The sequence below is a fragment of the Corythoichthys intestinalis genome, chromosome 19, assembly GCF_030265065.1.
Source record: "Corythoichthys intestinalis isolate RoL2023-P3 chromosome 19, ASM3026506v1, whole genome shotgun sequence".
Lineage (NCBI taxonomy): Eukaryota > Metazoa > Chordata > Actinopteri > Syngnathiformes > Syngnathidae > Corythoichthys > Corythoichthys intestinalis.
The window spans coordinates 379,444-400,070 of NC_080413.1; the positions used below are offsets into that span (position 1 = coordinate 379,444).

Below are 20,627 nucleotides of genomic sequence, written 5' to 3' on the forward strand. Positions count from 1 at the left end.
GTTCTTTCGATTCTCGGATTCTTGCGAAATACTGCTGGTGTGGAATATAACTAGCTTCATGTTGCTTTAATTTCTCGCTGCGTATCTTCCCTGTAATCTTGTCATACATGTCAGCGTCTCTTGTTTGGTAATATTGCCTCACACTGAACTCTTTAAAAACAGCGACTGTCTCTTTGCAAATGAGGCAGACACAGTTATTGCACATTTTAGTGAAGAAATAGTCCGATTTCCACCTATCCCTGAAGCGTCGGCCGTCGCAGTCAACTTTCTTTTTTGTGTTGTCACCATTTTAGAAAATTGGGAGTTAAGGGTCACATGGGGTACTGTTGTTTAGAGTGCTGCTGCCTTTTAGTGGGTAAATGAGGAGCAGCATTTAGTGTGTAAGCTACTTCATATGACGGTAGCAGTACTGCTGACCAATTTATTAAGTCTGTGTGCGGGCCAGAAATCATTGATTTTATGACAGAGGCTGGGGGCCGGATGAAATTTGACCAGGGGCCGCATTTGGCCCCCGGGCCGGACTTTGGACATGTCTGCTGTAAATGGAGTGCTCGGAGAGCCTTTGTTTGAATTGCAAAGCTGCGAAAACAAAAAGCAGGCCTTATCCACACCGGGGCAGACCAGAGCGCAGCATACACACTTGCCTGTATTTGCCAGCAGATTGAATTTGGTGAGTAATGGTTTCAATCGTTTTCACATTTTGCGATATAAAAAAGTTACTGCCATTCGTTGCAGCTTGCGTTGAACACTGCCAGAGCTAGCCAAATCTCCCATGAAAAAAAATAGCTCCCGTTAAATTGGCGTCAAGCTTGTGTATTTAGCGGTAATATAAACGAAGAAACACTGTTGAGTCAAATTAAGCGGCATGCTCTCGGATGGAGGGGGCGCCTCACATCGCTCCCGTCGTCCGCCGGAGACGCGTTATTTTCGGCTTGGATTTGAGCTGACGGCCGGTGTCGGCACAACACCGGCCCGACGAGTGGTGGGAATGAGTCCTGCTTCTTAAAGCTTTTCAGAAATACAGGGATCCCTCGTTTTTCGCGGTTAATGGGGACCGGAACCCGCCGCAATAAGTTAAAACCGCGAAGTAGCACCCCCCCCCCCCCCCCCCCCCCATTTTTTTGTGCGTGTTCAATGCATTTATTCAGATTTTACATTGGAGAAAAGATATATAAGACATGTTTTTTTTTCACTTTTTTCACCAAAGTATCATTTATAAATGGTTTTCAAGCACTTCAAAATCTAAGAATTATGATAAGTTTTAAACATGTTACTGCCCCACCGAATTATTTTTAAACAAGAATAAAGTAGTAAGAAAATACTTGGCTTTATTAAATGCTTCATAGTGAGTCTACTCAAACCCTCTCAGGCTTTGGTAAACGGTGCAAAGTTTTTCTTTTTATATATATTTCTTTGTTTGAAGCAACTTATTTGATTGAATAATAAATACACAAATGTCCTAGCCAAAATGTGGCCCAAACGCAAAACAACATTACTTCAATGGAAAAATTTGTTTCAATCAAGAAAAATAGTTTTCAAATGCTTTTTTTGTCTCAAATTTATTTTTGCAATCAAAAACAATTTTTTTTATTGAAGTGACTTTCTGGAGATTAAAAGCATGTACTGTATTTTGATTGAAGCAACTTTGTTTTTGATAGAAGTAACTTTTTTTTTTGATTGAATAATAAAAACACAAATCTACCTCCATCGTTATTGAGAGAGAAAGAAATTAAGAAAGCTTTAAAACTAAAAGCCACCGGCGAGTCTGTTTTTTTTGTTTTTTTAAATATTTATATTTCATTACATAGACATGCGTCGTAGGGAAGGGAGATTGAGGGATAAAAAAAGGAGTTAGATGAGGCTGCTAAAGGCAGTGGATACCCCATCAGTTGGGTGAATAGCAGACCTGGTAAGAACAAGTTTGCAAGGATAGTCGGGTATTAAATCCAATTATAAACACAATTACAATGTTAAGATTTTTATGTCATTGCTTTATTAATCATTAGGTGCTAGAGTTGTTAAGTATGGATAATAATGAAATAATAGTTTTAAGAAAACTGTGCTGTTGGTGGCTCAGTGACCATCTGCTGTGGTTTGTTCTCAGATGAACAAGTTGAGGAAGGAAGTTTTGACGCAGAGGTTGAAGGAAGAAAAGAGGCAGACTGACTGAGTCACAGCAGAAAGTGTTGATGACAGTTTTGATTTCTATTCACTGTTGCCCCCTCCCAATTAAAGTATGTCACAGTCGCAGCCAATTTTTATCTAAAGCTGGTTAAAATGGAAGTTATGTTGTTTTAAGGTGTATTAAATACTTGTTCATGTGCCCCTTTTGATCTACGAGCACCCGCCCCTCCACCGGTCTCTGCACGGCCCTGCTGAAACACAGTGTGGGTCGACAGAGCTCAATATTTTGTTGGGGTGTACTGGAACATATTTCCTCCACACCCTTCTCACCTTTTTAACCCCTGACCCATTTTCATGCCTGTAGATATGATAGAAGAATATGAGCGTGGGGTGCGCATCCGTGTTATGGCGCACTCAACAATACAGCCGTAGACGGTCTATGACGGTCCTCCTCCGTTCGCCAGTCTTTATAAGTTATTATTGTGGTAACATCGCCAAAGAAATCGCCAGCTTTGTCAGGTTTCTAATTATTTATTCCATCAACTTGTGCTTAGTATCCCTCACAGCAAGTAAACAAGATGAAAGTGAAACTAAAAGGGCTCACTATCAAGTCGGCCACACGATGCGTTCAGGTACACTACACAAACACATTCGCCACATTAGAACCCGGTTTGTTACATTATTACAGGTATTATTATTAGGGGTGTCAAACGTTTAAAATTTTGAACGGAGTTAATCACGGCTTAAAAATTAATTAATGGTAATTATTTGTAATTCAAACCATCTCTAAAATATGCCCTATTTTTCTGTAAATTATTGTTGGAATGGAAAGATAAGACACAAGAAGGATATAAACATTTAACATACTGTACATAAGTACTGTATTTGTTTATTATAACAATAAATCCACAAGATGGCGTTAACATTATTAACATTCTTTCTGTTAAAAGGATCCACGGATAGAAAGACTTGTAGTTCTTGAAAGATAAGCGTTAGTAAAAGTTATAGTAATCTTATATTAAAACCCCTCTCAATGTTTTCGTTAAAATTTGCAATCAAAAAAATCAACTGATAGCTCGCCATTGTTGACGTCGCCGAGTGGTGACGTCACAGCCGTTCTTCCACAGTGTCTTTAACTACGTAAGGTAGTGATTGAATTACACCGCAAGGTGTCTGTGGCGAGTTTTAAATTTCTTAGAAATCAAGCCAATGAGTGTGTTTTGTCCCTCGTAGCTCCCTATTTTATTTTTTTTTTAGACTGGGTCTATTGTGATTCACAATCATTTGAGCGCTGGCTTCACAACATACGAGATCACTGATAGTTTGTGTATGGTAACTAAATATTGCCATCCAGTGTAATTGTTGAGCTAAAGGAAATGTTTGAATAGAGTTTGACCAAAGTCTGAGTAAGTTTTATGTGTATTTTGCATAGCTATTTTGATCGGGAATACCAGATTTTCTTTTTGTGAACATTTTTTTTTTTTTGAGAGATAGGAATATTATTTTGGTTGTGCTTTGACCTGGGAATCTTTGGGCACCTAACGATTCGATTAGGATTACGATTCAGAGGCTCCGATTCGATTATAAAACGATTATTGATGCACCCCCCTCCTTTTTTTTGTGTGTGTGTAATGTTTTGTACATTAGTTCCAAAATTTTTCATAAATCCTCTCAGGCTAAACCAAACTACTATTGCAGTATCAAGTTAACATATAACAGTAAACAAATATACAAAAATAACAGTAAATAAAAAACTCCAGCCCCCATTCTGTATCAGCAGCTTTAAACTACATTCAATTCATTTAATGTTGTGAATCAACTGTTACAGTTGTTAAAATTGCTCCCGTTATTCCATAATTTCCCTTCTGTCTACTTTTGTCAAATTTTTAAAACTATTTCATCATTTAAAAATAGATTCAAGACAAGATTCTGCCAATTTAGAAGTATTTTGGATAAAAAGTTAATTAGGTTCGCGACAACAGAGCCTTCTAGGGAGGTCATATGCTTTAAGATGGCGGCTGTTTACTTACGCCAGAAAGTCTGTCATTTCGCATCTCTGTTCAATAATACGTGTTCTAACACCGACGTCGTCTGTCAATTGCATCTAGTTCTACATAAATATAATATCTACTGTAGACGTATGTTTGTAGCAACTGGGCGTTGTTTGTAGCGGCTGTCAGCCGCAGTCAGGTATGATTGTTTTTTTTTTAATCTAGCGGCATGAGTTGAACATGATATTTACTCCCGGTCTGTTCCTCATTGCGTCCCAAAGACCGCGCTGACTGTGTTTTACTTCCGCTTTACCTGGTATAATTCAATCATCGGAATTTGGATATTTGTGAATCGTTCTCGAATCTTCCATGGCCGAATTGCGAATAATCTAAGAATCGGAAATTTCGCATGCCTCTAGCTTTGACTAAATGATACTTATGTTTGTTGTGAAGGAGTTGCCAACGAACGGCGCGGTCCAATGAACGCCTGTGTCCACTGCCTTTCTCTGCCTCTTAGCTGTCAATGTGCAAAAAACGGCGTCATTGTAATCTGTTTGAGGCAATGCATGAGCGGGTCAATCCGCGCATGCGTTAAATGCACGTGATTAATTAGAAAAATGAATGACCGCCCGTTAACGCAATAAATTTGACAGCACTAATTATTATTGCAATTGAATTATTAGGGCCCGAGCACTAAGCGTGCGAAGGCCCTATTGTTTTGCAAAGGATTATTATTTTTTTTTTTATTTTTTTTTTTTTTCAGGGCAAATGAAAACGGCCAATTTGGAGGCCTGAACATGCACGAAAAGTCACCAAAATTTGCACATACGTCCGGAAAATTGTAAATTTCGATAATTTTGCAACGTTGCAAAAAAATATAACAAAATGGCTCAGTGGCGCCCCCTTGAAATTTTAAAATTGGCCTATAACATTAGGGTCTGTCAGCGTAGAGCAATGAAATTTGGGGGGTCTATACCTTGTCCAAAACCGCTCCAAAAAAGCATTTACACGCATATTCCAAACCCAACAGGAAATCGGTTATTTTGGATCAAATATGAAATTTTTATCGATTTACAGGGTGCACATTTGAGACCTTTTCGCCGAGGGAGTTAGTTGGATCATCTTCAAAATTGGTGAGACTGTTCAGGAGACATATGAAATCTTAAGTTTTGAAAATGGTGCGTTTTCATTCACGGGTCTGACCTGGGCGTGGTGCCAAAGTCGACCATTTTTTCGGCAAAATGACAAATTCAGTAAATGACTTATAGTTCCTTGACACAACGTTCAATCTTTTTCATATTTGGCATGTATGTGTGGTATCCCACCCTTAACACGAGTGCATTGAAATATTACCCATTAGGTCTAGCGCCCCCTAGTGAGAACAGGAAATGCCTTTTTTTACGAGACAGGTTCCTCCTCCAAGGGAAAAAAATCTGTTGACCTCAAACCTGCATCAGGGGAGCCTTAAGACCTGTGTTCAGGTGCCTGATGAAAAATATTGAGGTTTCGTTGAGGCGGAGGGGTCCAAACAGGAAAGTGAAAATGAACGTCAACAATTTGTCACGCAAAAAACTTTGAACAGTCATAACTCGGCAGATATACAACATATCTGCGCCAAACTTCCCGTGTTTGTTGAGAGTCATACCCTGAAGGTTCTTGTAGGGGTCATTTGCATCAACTCTACAGTGCCAACTAGTGGCGACAGAAAGAAGTTTTAAAAAAGGCCTTTCCTATTGGGTTTTTTCAACATAGAGCAAGGAAATTTGGGGAGTAGATACCTTATGCAAAACTGCTCCAAAAAGTCTCTTGCACCCATATTCCAAATCCAACAGGAAATCGGGTATTTTGGATCGAATGTGAAATTTTCATGGGTTCACAGTAGGAGTTTACATTTGGAGGCTTGAATATGCACAAAAACTCGTAAAAATTTGCACATACATACGGCCTTGGATAACGTTCGATAATCTTGCAATGTTACGAAAAAATGTAACAAAATGCCTCAGTGGCGCCCCCTTGAATTTTTCAAAAAGGTGTTTCCTATTAGGTTTTTTTAACATAGAGTGATGAAATTTGGGGAGTCGATACCTTGTGCAAAACTGCTCCAAAAAGTCTCTTACACCCGTATTCCAAATCCAACAGGAAATCGGGTATTTTGGACCGAATGTGAAATTTTTATCGGTTCACAGTAGGAGTTTACATTTGGAGGCTTGAACATGCACGAAAACTCACAAAAATTTGGACATACATGTGGCTTTGGATAACGTTCAATAATCTTGCAACGTTACAAAAACATGTAACAAAATGGCTCAGTGGCGCCCCCTTGAAATTTTCAAAAAGGCCTCTCCATTTAGGTTTTTTCAACGTAGAGGTATGAAATTCGGAGAGTCGATACCTTGTACAAAACTGCTCCAAAAAGTCTCTTGCATGCGTATTCCAAACCCAACAGGAAATCGGGTATTTTGGATTGAATGTGAAATTTTTATCGATTTACAGTGTGCACATTTTACACCTTGGCACCTAGGGAATTAGTTTGATCATTCTCAAAATTGGCGAGACTGTTCATGAGGCATATGAAATCTTAAGTTATCAAAATGGTGTGTTTTCATTCACGGGCCTGACCTGGGCGGGGTGCCAAAGTCGGCCATTTTTTCGCCAAAACACCGAATTCGGAAAATGACTGATAACTCCCTCATACAACGTTCAATCTATTTTAAATCTGGCATGTGTGTGAGGTATACCAGCCTGAGCAGGACTGGATTGAAAATTTACCATTTGTGCTTGGCGCCTCCTAGTGGGAACAGGAAATGCCCTTTTTTTACGGGACACACTCCTCCTCTAAAGGGAAAAAATCAATCTACCTCAAAGCTGCATAAGGGAAGCCTTAAGACCTGTCTTCAGGTGCCTGATAAAAAATATTGAAGTTTCGTTGAAGCGGAGGGGTCCAAACAGGAAAGTGAAAATGACTGTCAACAATTTTTCTCTCCAAAAACTTTGAACAGTCATAACTTGGCAGATATACAACATATCTGCGCCAAACTTCCCGTGCTTGTTGAGAGTCATACCCTGAAGGGCCTTGTAGGGGTCATTTGCATCAACCCTACAGCGCCAACTAGTGGCAATAGAAAGTCACTCGTTTTTCCAATAGATGTCCAGTTCTTTTCAGGTTGGTCATTGTAGTTTCAAGACCTATTAAAATACTTATTTACGGCCCATGTCCACGTGTCTCTGTCTGTTGCCGTGACGACCCTTTATTCGCCATTTAAAGGAAATACTTTTTTTCAGAGACTCAGGCAGCTTATAGAGCCACAATATTTGGCACACTTGGTCGAATTGGCCCAGTTAGAATATTAATTTTGGTTTTGAATAAGGGCTTGGCTGCACAGCTCAGTAGTACCTCCTTTTTTGTAGTACTCTCTCCACTAGGTTTTTTTTTAATCTGTTAGGTGTGTGAATGTAAAGAGGCGACTTTCGAGCTTGTTAGGTTCTAATGAGATGATTAGAGAGGAGGATCTGCCACCACCCTGACCTGCACATAGTCCGAGTTGCGCTAGATTGCGAGGGCCCGTTCAGTCCTGCTTGCAGGCCTAGTTCCAATTTGTATTCATAATGTATTTGTTTTGCTCTTTGTAATTGATATTTGCAATAGTAACATCAGTATTTATTGAGAATTTAGTCTAGGTTTTGGGGCTTTGAAACGAATTAATGGGATTATAATGTATTTTTATGGGACATTCCTGCTCGACATACGACCATTTCGACTTACAAACAAGGTCCTGGAACATATTAACTTGGTATGTAGAGGCACCACTGTCTAATTGAAGTCATTATATAATACAAATAAGGTTGCTTAAAAGTTGGTGTGGACAATTTGAGCATCCTGAAAAGTTGGTATTGTTATGTCCCTACCGTCCCAATGCAAATCTACACCTTTGCTTGGAGTAGGTAGTAGTATAACACCCCGATTCCAATCCTCTGAAAATGACGCGATCGGGCTGAATATTTTTTCTTCGGTCTCAGCCGAAGACACGTTCCTGTCGGCCATCATCAACTACACCAACAGCTCGACGGTTCACTTCAAGCTGTCGCCCACGTACGTGCTGTACATGGCGTGCCGCTACGTGCTGTCGCCCGCCTACCGGCCCGACATGTCGCCGTCGGAGCGCACGCACAAAGTCATCGCCATCGTCAACAAGATGGTGAGCATGATGGAGGGCGTCATCCAGGTCAGTGCTTTTCACTCTTTTGTCCTTGGTATCGTGCGCGCGTGCCGTGGAAAATTCAACTTTCAACAATTGATTGGAGAAAGAAAACTATTCTTGACCTCATTTCTCACACAGATCAAGATGTTCATTGATTTTTAACCATATTTTCTCATACATACAAACAAAGTGACCACAGTTGTCACACAGTCACAGACTTGGTTTGGAAAGGCGTGTCCGCTCGAGCAAAATGCCGCTCGTCATCTTTGAATGTTGTCGTCAGCTGTGCGTGCGCGTGCGCGTGTGCGTGTGCGTGCTTGTTGCCATAGTGTAGCTGTTGACGTGTTCTCTCTCTGTCCTGGTTGAACGTGTCCTTGCTCCTCTTCCTCCTCCTCCTCCTCCTCCTCCTCCGTAGTCCATGCAGGAAAGTCCTGAAGAGGATCAGGTAGGATAGAGCATCACCTCGCTCACTACAGCTCCTTCTCTTTTTCTTTTTCTCCCCTTCAAGGCGGGCCATTTCAAAATGAGCAGTTTAGTTCTACTTGCCTTTCTTTTTGGAGTTCTTGTATTTTTACCTAGGCCGCGTTCAGACCGGCCGCGTTATTTTCCACGGGTTCCCGTACAAAGTCGACGTCATTGCGACAGAAGGCCTCGCCTAGGGCGTCGGTCGCGTCGCCAGTTTGACGACATAGGCCGCGATGTCGCGCGACGAACTTTTGCACCGCAGAGAAGCCGGCCGGGGAAGCGGCCGATCGGCCAAGGTCGCTCGTTGACGCGACTTCAGTTGACGAACCTTCCTCAATGTGCAGGCGACAAAACTCCCAACATAGGGAGGGAAAATAATAGGAGTACAAGAATAGTCCCAATGTTAGGAAAGAAAGTGGCATTATTACAAGAATAGGAAAGTCTTAATATAATGATGACGGGCTTAAAATCGTAATGGTAGGAGATCAAAGTCAGTTGTTTATTTTTACGTCACGTGAACAGGGGGTTGCTGTGTCTGAAACGCAACAGTAGGACCACACAAAAAATGGGTTGTAATTGTTGCCTCATTTCACATAAAATGATTAAAAAAAAAATTTAAAAAAAAGTCGACGGCATGGGCCGGCCCAAAATAAAGCAATTCACTCAAAATGGAAATGACAGGAATAGGTCTATTTATGGCGACAATGACAATCGAGGAAAAATGTCAAAAGATAATTGGACACTGGACAGCACTAGTGGATTTTTCTTCCAGGAAAAAAATATTGATTTGAAATGATTTACTGGGCTAACAATCTCAATGAAACATCTTGGCGGTCGCCATAGCCGGTCAGTTTTTTTTTCTCTCGACTTCTTCAAAAATCAAAACAACGGGCAGCCGCGGCGAATTATCTAATTCGTCAAAAGTCATCAAATTGAAATTTTTGGAATTGTTGATACATCATTATCGACCTAAAAATGATCCTAAACCCAGAGGTGGGTAGGAAGGCGTTACATTTATCTGTTACATATAGTTGAGCAACTTTTTTTTACTCACCCATACTTTTGACTTTGACTTGAGTAGATTTGGGAAGAAGAAACGCTACTCTTACTTTGCTACATTGGGCTACACTAGTCATAACCATTATTCTTTTTTTTCCCTTTCTAGCAATGCCAACAGTAGCGCTACCAGTTTCACCAATGAGACGTCGCAACAATAACCACATGACTCCATTATACTAATCAGGCTCAAGCTTGCCATTCTACGATCACGCCAGCCTGTTCAATCGCATGGTGTCTGTAAAGCGCCGTAAGAAATGAAGTATTTAACACAGAGCGCTGCCGTCAACGTGACCCGAAATCACGGATTTTGACTAAACTCCCAGTTTTTACTTGGCACCGATTGACCGCAGAAAACCGGAGATATGATCCTTTTAATATCATAATATTCAAACTATTTTCTCCGCTAGAGGTCACTCATGCCCTTCAGACAAATGATGCTTTAGTTCTCTCGCAGGTATTCAATGATTTTTTTTTTTTTTTTTTTGTGTATTTGTATTGCGGTTATGTAATAGCAGTGACTCATTACTTGAGTATTCTTTTCACTAAATACCTTTTTTACGTGAGTACAATTTTTGGTTGACTACTTTAGCATGTGTAATATTATTTTGAAGTAAAACCACTCTTACTTGAGTACATTTTTTTGGCTACTCTACCCACCTCTGCCTAAACCTCATTTCTGGAGCCTCTTAATTGTTCATATTAATTTTCCCAATTTTTTTTAGCCACTGAACAAGTACAATAACAGCATATTTACTATTATGTATTTTTTAATGAATGAAAAAAGGAAAACTAGAAATGGTTTGTGGCAGCCTTATGCAGTATGCATTTATGATTTGGAGTACTTTTTGAAGAAGGGAACAGTGATTGAGTAAGACAAGATGGAAGTTGTGAATAAGTGCGGGTGCCACTGTATGTAGCTTAGTTTACGTATGTCAGCCGGCCAGCCAGCCAGCCAGCCAGCCAGCCTTCTTCCTTTCTTGGAAAATCATCCCAAACTAATAAGTCCGTCTGTTCAGGACCTGCCTGCTCTGCCTGCCTGCCAGCCACTAAAAGCCAAGAATGGCCACTTGAAAATGAAATTGCAGTTGTGACGCTTGCGTATGAAAGACGTCGCTTCACGTTGCTCCTTTTTCTTTTCATTTTGGATGCACTCGGCTCCTCCTTAACAACCGACGGGCTGCCTTTTTAAAAAAAATTTCCTTCTTTTTGGTTTGTCTCATTTTTTTTTTTCTTCCCCCCCAAGGTGCGCAGGGATAGAGCAGTGCCCACTCTGATTGGCCGATCAACTCGGCAGATACCGTGTCTTGTCCTCCTCAAATACGCCCACTTTTTTGTTGGAGTGCTTCCACTTGACTTCTCAACTCATTGGTTGCCATTAACGGTGCTAGATGTCAATCCGTTTATTTATAACCCTAATCCTATTGTCATTTACGACGTACCTGACATGAGTGATTTCTACGCCGGAGTCTCGTCCGACGTTTTGTCTCCAGTCGTTTTTTTTTTTTTTTTTTTTCTTTTTTAAGTCACGTTAACAGTAACTTACAGTATCTTATTTTTGACTTTATTTAATGAATGACTCTTCTGGCGAAAGGTGTTTTTGATTATAATGGTGACTTTAGTTTTGTGATGCATTCTTTTATTTTGGCGCAGGTAATACTTCCGCACGTGAGTAAGTGCGCCCCATAAACTTCATAATGAATCGAGACGTCCATATCTATAAAAAATTCAGGGATTTAGCATTTATTCACAAGAATTTTCAACGGAAAAGGCTCGGTTTACATTTGGCGGCCGCTAATTTCCTTACCGACTATCCTCATAGTTCACAATATTTACTAAAAGAAATGCATCCTGCACGTTTTTTTCCTTTTAACCAAGAATCGAGACAGTTTTACGTCCATATCTATGAAGAATTCAGGGATTTAAGCATTCATGCACAAGAATTTTCAACGGAAAATGCTCTGTGTTTCTGCTCGGTCAGCTTTGACGGAGATAGGCCCCCTATGAATCGACCCCGCGCCCTGTGTCCCGTCAATACATCATGAAGTCTATGGAGCGCACCTACACTCGAAGAAGAACGTATTTGCGCAAATGTAAATGTCGCGTAGCCAAGTCAGAGAGAGAGGGGGAAAATTACAGTTTAGCTCATGGTGGCGTGGACAGTACAATGATGTATAATACATGTTTTTGGATAGTTATTTTGAGATTTAGGGGGTATTTTGGGGTACTTAAAGGGTTAATTTGGACTTGCGCAGAAATTTGGTACAGAGTACCATGTATAAATATACTTTTTTTTTTTTTTTTTTTTTTAATTGTCACTTGCTAATTTAAAAAACGTATGCATTTATTTTTAATTTTTATTTTTAAATTAAAAAAACGGTAATTGACCTCCAGCACCTCCCAAATCCAAATGGATTGAGCGTCTTATCACCGTCAACGGCACCAAAACAATCGTGTCCAGTCTCGTGAAAGGCAGACAATTAACGTATCGTATTATTATTCAATTCGATTGACGCTGCCTATTTTTTGCCGACGCATCGGTTTCATCCTATTTTTCATAAATTTGCTTGGTTACCAGGCAAAATAATTGAAACTCTCATGTTGGAGCACATTTCACAGGTCAATGAAACACTACTATTGGATGGAATATGAACAATTGCGGCCATGGCCACAAGGTGGTGCTAGTGTCAACTTGAATGGAGGAGGAGCGGTTTCTGCTGACTTGATATCTCGAATTAAGGACCGGTCACTAGCCTAGCCCTCGATCGATCGGCCGACGGCAATGACCGATCCTTGCGGGGACGAGAGCGGCGCCGGTCTATCCCTCAAGTAACAACTTGCTCTTGGCTGCCACTGAAACCGGCGAGCGCCTAACACCTCGGCGTCCACGCGAGCGGGCGCCGTCCATTTCTGACTCCGTTGCCTTTTTTGTGTGTGCGACGTCACAGAAGCAGAAGAACATCGCGGGCGCGCTGGCCTTTTGGATGGCCAACGCCTCGGAGCTGCTCAACTTCATCAAGCAGGACCGCGACCTGAGCCGGGTCACGCTGGACGCGCAGGACGTCCTCGCTCACCTCGTACAGATGGCCTTCAAGTGGGTCGCCGCGCACGCAATCCGTTTAACACCCGTCGGCCGTTTTCATCAGGGTTTGTGGCTTTTGCCGGCAGGTATTTGGTCCACTGCCTGCAGGCCGACCTCAACAACTACATGGCGGCCTTCTTGGACGACCCGGAGGAACACAATCCCCAGAGACCCAAAATAGGTGCAAATAAGATTTTTTTTTTTTTTTTGGTCAGCAAATATTGCATTTTGGCCAGTCAGCAGGTATATGACTTTAACATTTGTTTTTACTTTTTGGATTTCTTTTTTAACTCTTTCACTGTCAGACATTATTTGATTGCTGCCAACCCTCCCAGTTCAATTAGAATGGCAGTGTATGTGACTTTTTGCTTTTTTTCGTTGCATTTCTTTTTAATCATTTTGATTTTAAACTTATTCAACATTTGTTGAATAAGTTTTTTTTTTTTTTTTTATCATGTGTTATTTCTTTATTTTATTTTATTTTTACATTTTTTCCAAAAGTCATTCACTGCCAGACATTAAATGTCGTTTAGTGGACCATTTTACAGTGCGCTCCATGTTAGCGTCGTTATACTTTGGGCGTCGACCTCCAGTCCGTGGCCGCCGGCCCCTCACTTTCCTAACGGATTGGACGTCGATCGCCAACGAGCGGGGTTTGCTGAGGTTTTTTTTTTTGTTTGTTTGTTTCCAGAGGACGTGCTTCACACGCTGACCAGCGCCATGTCGCTGCTGCGGCGCTGCCGGGTGAACGCGGCGCTGACCATCCAGCTCTTCTCTCAGCTCTTCCACTTCATCAACATGTGGCTCTTCAACAAGCTGGTGACGGAGAGCGAGTCGGGCCTGTGCTGCCACTACTGGGGCGCCATCCTGCGACAGCAGCTCAGCCACATCGAGGCCTGGGCCGAGAAGCAGGGCCTGGAGCTGGCCGCCGACTGCCACCTCAGTCGCATCGTGCAGGTCAAATATTTCCCCCATTGATTTCAATTTGTACACGGCGTCCTAGCCCGAGTCGTATGATTTCCAAATGGAGATTTCCGCGTAACGCCGCCGCCTTTGTCCGACGCAGGCCACCACCCTGCTGACCATGGACAAGTACTCCATGCAGGACGTCCAGAACATCCACAGCACGTGCTTCAAGCTCAACTCGCTGCAGCTCCACGCGCTCATGACCAACTACCACTGCGCTCCCGACGAGCCTTACGTCCCGCCCGTGAGTCGATCGGCCGCGAGACGCGCGGAGATTCCCCGAAGGCTTTCGTTCATTCGCCGGCCCCCAGGAGCTGATCGACCACGTGGTGGCGGTGGCGGAGAACACGGCCGACGAGCTGGCGCGCAGCGACGGGCGCGAGGTTCAGCTGGAGGAGGACCCCGACCTGCAGCTGCCCTTCCTGCTGCCCGAAGACGGCTACTCCTGCGACGTGGTGCGCAGCTTGCCCAACGGCCTGCAGGACTTCCTCGACCCGCTGCTCCAAAGAGGTACGGGAATATAGTCGGTGACTTTTTTTTTTTTTATTTAAAAGTCAACTATATTGTCTGTTTCCCCGTTTTAAACAATATTCAAATAAAGAGAATATTTCTTGTTTTGCCCTTTTTCAAAATCAAAAGTCAGACAATATGGTCTATTTCACGTTTATTTCAAATTTAAAAAAAATTGAAAATGGATTTCTTTCCCCTTTAAAAAACTAAAATATTACAAAAAGTATTAAATATATATAATACAAAACAGTCAACAGTCTTTTTCATTTAAAAAGATCAATAAATCAAGTATTTCTCCTTTTTTAATTTAAAATCAAATATTTTTGAAATATTGACTATTTTTTCCCCTTTCCGGCCTCCAGGTTTCTGCCGGCTGACGCCCCACCCTCGCTCGCCCGGGACTTGGACGGTGCACTTCGAGGGCGCCGACTGCGACAGCCACTTCTCTGCCGTTGACAATTCCGACATGGTACGAAGCGCCTGTTTCGTGGGCGCTCTTATTTCAAGCGAAGAAACGCACAGCAAGTAGTGCCAAATGAGAGGGCGTCAAGCCACGCGCTGTTTTAATGGCCCCGTCTTTTGAACTATTTCATGACTCGCTCAGAAACGTCTATTGAAAAGGGGAGAGGTTTTACTTTAGCTATGTGAGTCATATTCATGTCATCGGTACCGATGCGGCACTAAAAGGAGGTCATCGGGAAAAATAACTCGCCTACGCCGTCCTTTTCCACATCCGCTTTCCAAACGCTTGTGGCCCCGTCCGAGATGGCCGCACGCTACGCGCACCTTCCCAAGATGATGACAGACGTGCGATCGTGTGTCCGATCATCGCTCTGCCGTGAATTCCAAATGAGTTTATCACGAGTAGATGTCCGATCCATTCGAATGTACATTCGCCCTCTCACTTGAAATTAACATCAATGGCAGTCACTGAGTAAATACAGTGCTGGCCCAAAGTATTGGCACCCCTGCAATTCTGTCAGACAATTAGAGCTGAAACGAATACTCGAGCAACTCGAGTTTAAAAACTGATCCGAGTCATTTTATTCACCTCGAGTAATTGTTTATTTTGACAGCTCTAAGCATCACGTTTTGCTCGGACTACTTTAAATGCGGGACAACGCGCTGATGTCACGTGCGTAGAGGAAGAAGCAAAAAAATAAATAAAAAACTGACATCTGCCGACAGCCGCAACAAACAGCGCCGACGTTGCTAAATACTAGCCCGCACGATGCTAGTTGATAGGTAGGTAGCATCTGATGAGTCTCATAGAGATCACATGTATGTTGAACTAGATGCGGGGTGACAGACTCGGCCGCGTCTGGGCAGCGTTAGTAAACAGCCGCTATCTTAAAGCAGTAGAGCGCTAAGCGCTAATAAAGAGCGCTTAGCGCCAATACATAAGATTAACGTTTAGCTCACGTAACGTTAGCCCTGCGGAGGGCTGGGTTTCTATTAATTATGACCACTGTCGATGCGTGGCTAACGTGTCTTACATACAGGCTTTAACATAACATAGCGTTGTGGAGTGATGAGGGTGTAAAATAAAAACTCAAAAATGCTAACTATCAATTTTAGCTCAGTAGTCATTGCTGGATAAAACACCAAGTAGCACTGGTCCCTAATGTGCTCCAATACAGCCTGTATCATACATTTATTTTGAACACTGCAAAAACTCAAAATCCTATCAGGACTTACAGTTTAGACTAACTTAAAACTTAACTAGAACTTAAAAATGGCTTGACACAAATAGAAATTCAATTGAAACACGTGGTAAAAAAATCTTTTAAGTGACGTGTGTTATCAAGCGTAACGGCATTTTTAGGTATATATATTTTTTTTTCAAATAAGATCTAATGGTTTTTTGAGTGAAAGCAGTGAATTAGTCTTTTTTTAAATTCTAGTTACATCTGAGATGCAATTGTTGGCTGTTTTCAACAATATACATCGAAAATAAAGACATTGATTGACTGAAAATGGTTCAAGATTAGATGAAATGTCTTGTTTTCTCATGTATATTTATAATTGCTCTTCACCTAAAATTATATTTGTTTTATCCGATTACTCGAATAATCGATAGAATTTTCAGTCGATTACTCGATTACTAAAATATTCGATAGCTGCAGCCCTACAAATAATGCTCCATTTCTCCCAGAAAATGACAAATGTTTTGGTAGTAACATCTTCATTTATTTTGCTTGCAATGAAAAAACACAAAAGAGAATGAAGAGAGACGGACCCAGCTTTCTACATTATGCTGCAAAATTTGTTGGTCGTCTTGAGACTTCATAATGCCGCGCACACGGTTAAGCAGTCCAGTGCCAGAGGTAGCAAAGCAACCCCAAAACATCAGGGAACCTCCGCCATGTTTGACTGTGGGGACTGTGTTCTTTTCTTTGAAGGCCTCGTTTTTTTCCCCTGTAAACTCTTATGTTGAAGCCTTTTCCCAAAAAGCTCTACTTTTGTCTCATCTGACCAGAGAACATTTTTGGCTTTCTCAGGTAAGTTTTGGCAAACTCCGGCCTGGCTTTTTTATGTCTCTGGGTCAGAAGTGGGGTCTTCCATCAGATGCCGACGGATAGTACGGGTTGACATTGTTGTACCCTCCTTGGACTGCAGGACAGCTTGAACTTGTTTGGATGTTAGTCGAGGTTCTTTATCCACCATCCCCACAATCTTGGGTTGTGATCTCTCGTCCGTTTTTCTTTTCCGTCCGCATCTAGGGAGGTTAGCCACAGTGCCTTGGGCTTTACACTTATTGATGAGACAGGAACATTCAGGTCTTTGGAGATACATTTGTAGCCTTGAGATTACCCGTGCTTCCTCACAATTTTGCTTCTCAAGTCCTCAGACACTTCTTTGGTCTTCTTTCTTTTCTCCATGCACAATGTGGTACACACAAGGACACAGGTTGAGTCAACTTTAATCCATTTTAACTGGCTGCAAGTGTGATTGAGTTATTGCCACAACCTGTTATGTGCCACAGGTGCTGTTAATCATCACATGATTTTTCAAAGGGTGTCAATACTTTTGTCCGGCCCATTTTTGGAGTCTTGGAGTGTAAAATGATCATGAGTTAATTTTTTTTTTTTCATTCTTTTGTGTTTTTTTCATCGCAAAAAAAAAAAAAAAAAAAAGACAATATTACTACCAAAGCATTGCAATCATTTTCTGGGAGAAATGGAGCATTATCTGACAGAATGGCAGGGGTGCCAATACTTTTGGCCAGGACTGTCGTGGGTGCTTTGGCATTGATCAAATCCAAATCTGTTGAGAAATAAGCTAGTTGTGACTTGATTTGATTGGAATATCGTCCCTACCGGCACGGCCGCTCCAAGCGGGAAAATAACACGTGGGCGGGCACAAATTGGATGCAGACTTTGTTTTTCCTTCAGCTGCCCATTTATGTTTTCTCTTATGATGTGGGAAGGCTTGCTAGCGCTCGCCCTCCGCACCCAACGGCACATCTGTCGCCGTGCCGAGAATCAAAAGAAGGCGTGTGTGGCTTTTTAAGTGTCTACATATGTCAAAAGCGGGTGCCTGTGTGTGTTGGAGTCAGTTTAAGTGGAAGTGAAAGTATGTGTGTGTGTGTGTGGTACGGCTAACAGCTAATCAATGAATAGTAAATATTCATTTGAGTTTTTGTTCATTTTTAACCTTATTTTGAGTCAAAAACATTGACCTAATATTATTTTCAAATGGAATGGATGTATACAAGTGAGAGTCATTTCATCGCCCCTGTCAACGTGGGCTCAGGGCAGCCATGTTGGTAGAGGCAATCATTCAAATAAAGCCATAACTAGCTTATTTCTCAAACAAGTTTTAAAAGATTTTTCGATCAATGTCGAAACATTTTTTTTTAACTCTGCGGCTGCCGTTGGTGCTTGACGTCTAATCCATTTGAAGTGGGAGGGATAAGCTTCAAATGGATCGGACGTCTACTACTGATAAACTACGGCAGAAGGACGATTGGACGTCAACGGTCGTCATTTTTTAATGCGGCACGCGTAGCTTGCTCGAAACTAAGTTTTAAAAAGTCCGTACTGCGCAGCATTGGCACGTTATTTCTATCGACTCCCCGATACCGGCAATTTTTGTGCCGTATCGGTACCGATGCGACGCTAGTATTCGTATTCCGACTTTTGTGATTCAAAAGCACATTTCGAGATTAAGTGTCAAGCCCAGATGAATAGAAAACAGGATTTATTTCAATGTGAGGTGATGAGATTGTTCGGCCATGAGTCTACAGTGGTTTGTGGCAGCCCTCACGTGCATGTTTGTGAACGCGTGCGTCATAGCCCGCGCAGCTGCGGCGCGGTTTCCATTCCCGACAGAGCTCAGAGTTCCTCAGCGCTTCTCTTTCCTCCCCCGCGCGGCGCCGGAATCCGCTCGCTCTCAGCCCGAGCTTACTTTTGCCCTTTCTTTTCTTTCCTCGCCGCGTCAGCCAATGAGGAAAGAGCCGGAGGTGGTGACGGTGACCCTGAAGAAGCACAACGGCATGGGCCTCAGCATCGTGGCCGCCAAGGTAAGACCCGCCGACGCCCGCTTTTCTTCAGAATGGTAATGGAGGATATTTCTTCATTCGTTGGCTGATGAGCAGTCACAGTTGAAATAAGTTGCATGTCTATCGTCGTCAATGGCAACTGTTTTTGGCTCGCTTCCTGTTGATTTTGGGCCCGCGTCCTGTACACTTTGGATCATTAACTGTTTATTTACGGGTCACTTGGTGATTTTTGGGTCACTTTCTTTTGGTTGCTTATGGGGAAGTTGTATTTTTTTTGTGTGTGTGTGTGTTGTGCTATTGGGTATTTTTTTTGTCACAAAATGTGAAAAGTCGGTGCGAAGTGGACACCGTCTTCTGGCCGAAATGTGCATTGCAGGTACAGCTCTACGGAGACAACACCCTTGGTCAGGAGCATTGTTTTTTCCGTCACCGGTGACGATCGCAAAAATATTTCGTCAACGAACAATTTTTTCATGACGAGACGATAATGAGCTCAGGACGTGTCTCGCGAGACCGAAACGTAACGAGACAAAAATGTGCCAGTTTTTATCTGACGAGAGCGCCAGTTTCACAATTTGTGGCAATTTCTTATTGCATATGTAGTGAGCCTGCACCATGGAAGTGTTTATTTGTCACTCATATACGTGCTGCAAGTCACACACGCCGGTGTCCTCTCCAGACTTGCTTGTTTTTAAACACACGGCAAGATTGGTTTTCTTAACTTGCACAGCGAGGATATGCAATGTTGCTTTAGCATTTAAAGGTCTGTGCCGAGTGATCTTCACACCCAAAATGTAACTCATAGTGTTAGCATATTGTTCATGTTAGCATTAGCATTTAGTGTTGTCTTAAACTCTCGGAAACTTTTTTTTTTTTTTTTTACATGTAGTTAGTGGGTCGGTATCATTCATTCAAAATAGTGTGCTGTTTTCCTGCTGAGTGCGTATTATCATCAGGAAGTTGTCCGTGTAGACGCTACGATATGTGCTTATCTGTCAGTGTTTATTCCAAATCGTTGGATTATTTTTGGACTAAAACATTTTGAGTCATCGTCAACTAAAACTAGACAAAATTCATCTTGATTTTCGTACACTAAAACTAGACAAAGTTTGGAAAGACAAAAATAAGTATATGGACCAAAATGAAAAGGGCTACCAACGACAATACCGTTTCTGCTTATAAAACAAAATATGCATAGGATGGTAAAAGGGAAACATTTGACCTTGAACGGGCGCTTGTCAATTGGGCTGCTTTTATGAACTGGGCATCAGGATTTTCCTTTCTGGCAGCCCGCCAACCGGATGGGTGACATGTAAAATGTTGATCGGCAATTCAAGATTGTTTTGGCCATATCTGCACGTACAAGTACAAGTTTTAGAGGCAGTGGCGTCGCTCCACTGCCCCCGCATGTTTCGGGAGTGAGCTAAAGTATAAATATAAAGGCTCTTTCCTTTCCCGCGCTGGAGGGTGGGAGGGAAGGAAGGAAAGGGAGGAAGCCGGCCTCCGTTTATTTGCGAACGTCAGGTAGTCCGACAGCTGCCGGGATTGTGAGCCCCGCCTTACGTCACGCTCCGCCTCCGTCCGAGCGGTGGAGGAATTTCTCCGCCGTTTGGAATTTAGTCTTCTGTTTTTTTCAGCCGTTTGAGGTGCGGGGCGCTTAAAATGCGGCGCCTTTAAGCCGGCGCCGCTCGCGTTTCGAGCCGAGCGGACATGTGGTTCTCCGTGGTGGG

At 42.3% G+C, this 20,627-nt stretch overlaps 1 protein-coding gene across 13 annotated transcripts in view; it reads left to right on the forward strand.

Moving 5' to 3' along the window:
* afdna (afadin, adherens junction formation factor a) overlaps positions 1–20,627 on the forward strand; it is a 67,326-nt gene that overhangs the window by 29,333 nt on the left and 17,366 nt on the right. For 11 of the 13 annotated variants that reach the window (XM_057822206.1, XM_057822212.1, XM_057822214.1 and 8 more), the window contains 9 exons: positions 8,133–8,338; positions 8,730–8,759; positions 12,784–12,929; positions 13,004–13,098; positions 13,609–13,874; positions 13,984–14,127; positions 14,195–14,393; positions 14,756–14,862; positions 18,838–18,918. In XM_057822206.1, the coding sequence (XP_057678189.1) occupies positions 8,133–8,338; positions 8,730–8,759; positions 12,784–12,929; positions 13,004–13,098; positions 13,609–13,874; positions 13,984–14,127; positions 14,195–14,393; positions 14,756–14,862; positions 18,838–18,918 (1,274 nt within the window). The remainder of the gene's footprint in view (positions 1–8,132; positions 8,339–8,729; positions 8,760–12,783; positions 12,930–13,003; positions 13,099–13,608; positions 13,875–13,983; positions 14,128–14,194; positions 14,394–14,755; positions 14,863–18,837; positions 18,919–20,627) is intronic. The other 2 variants (XM_057822208.1, XM_057822211.1) reach the window with 1 other exon arrangement.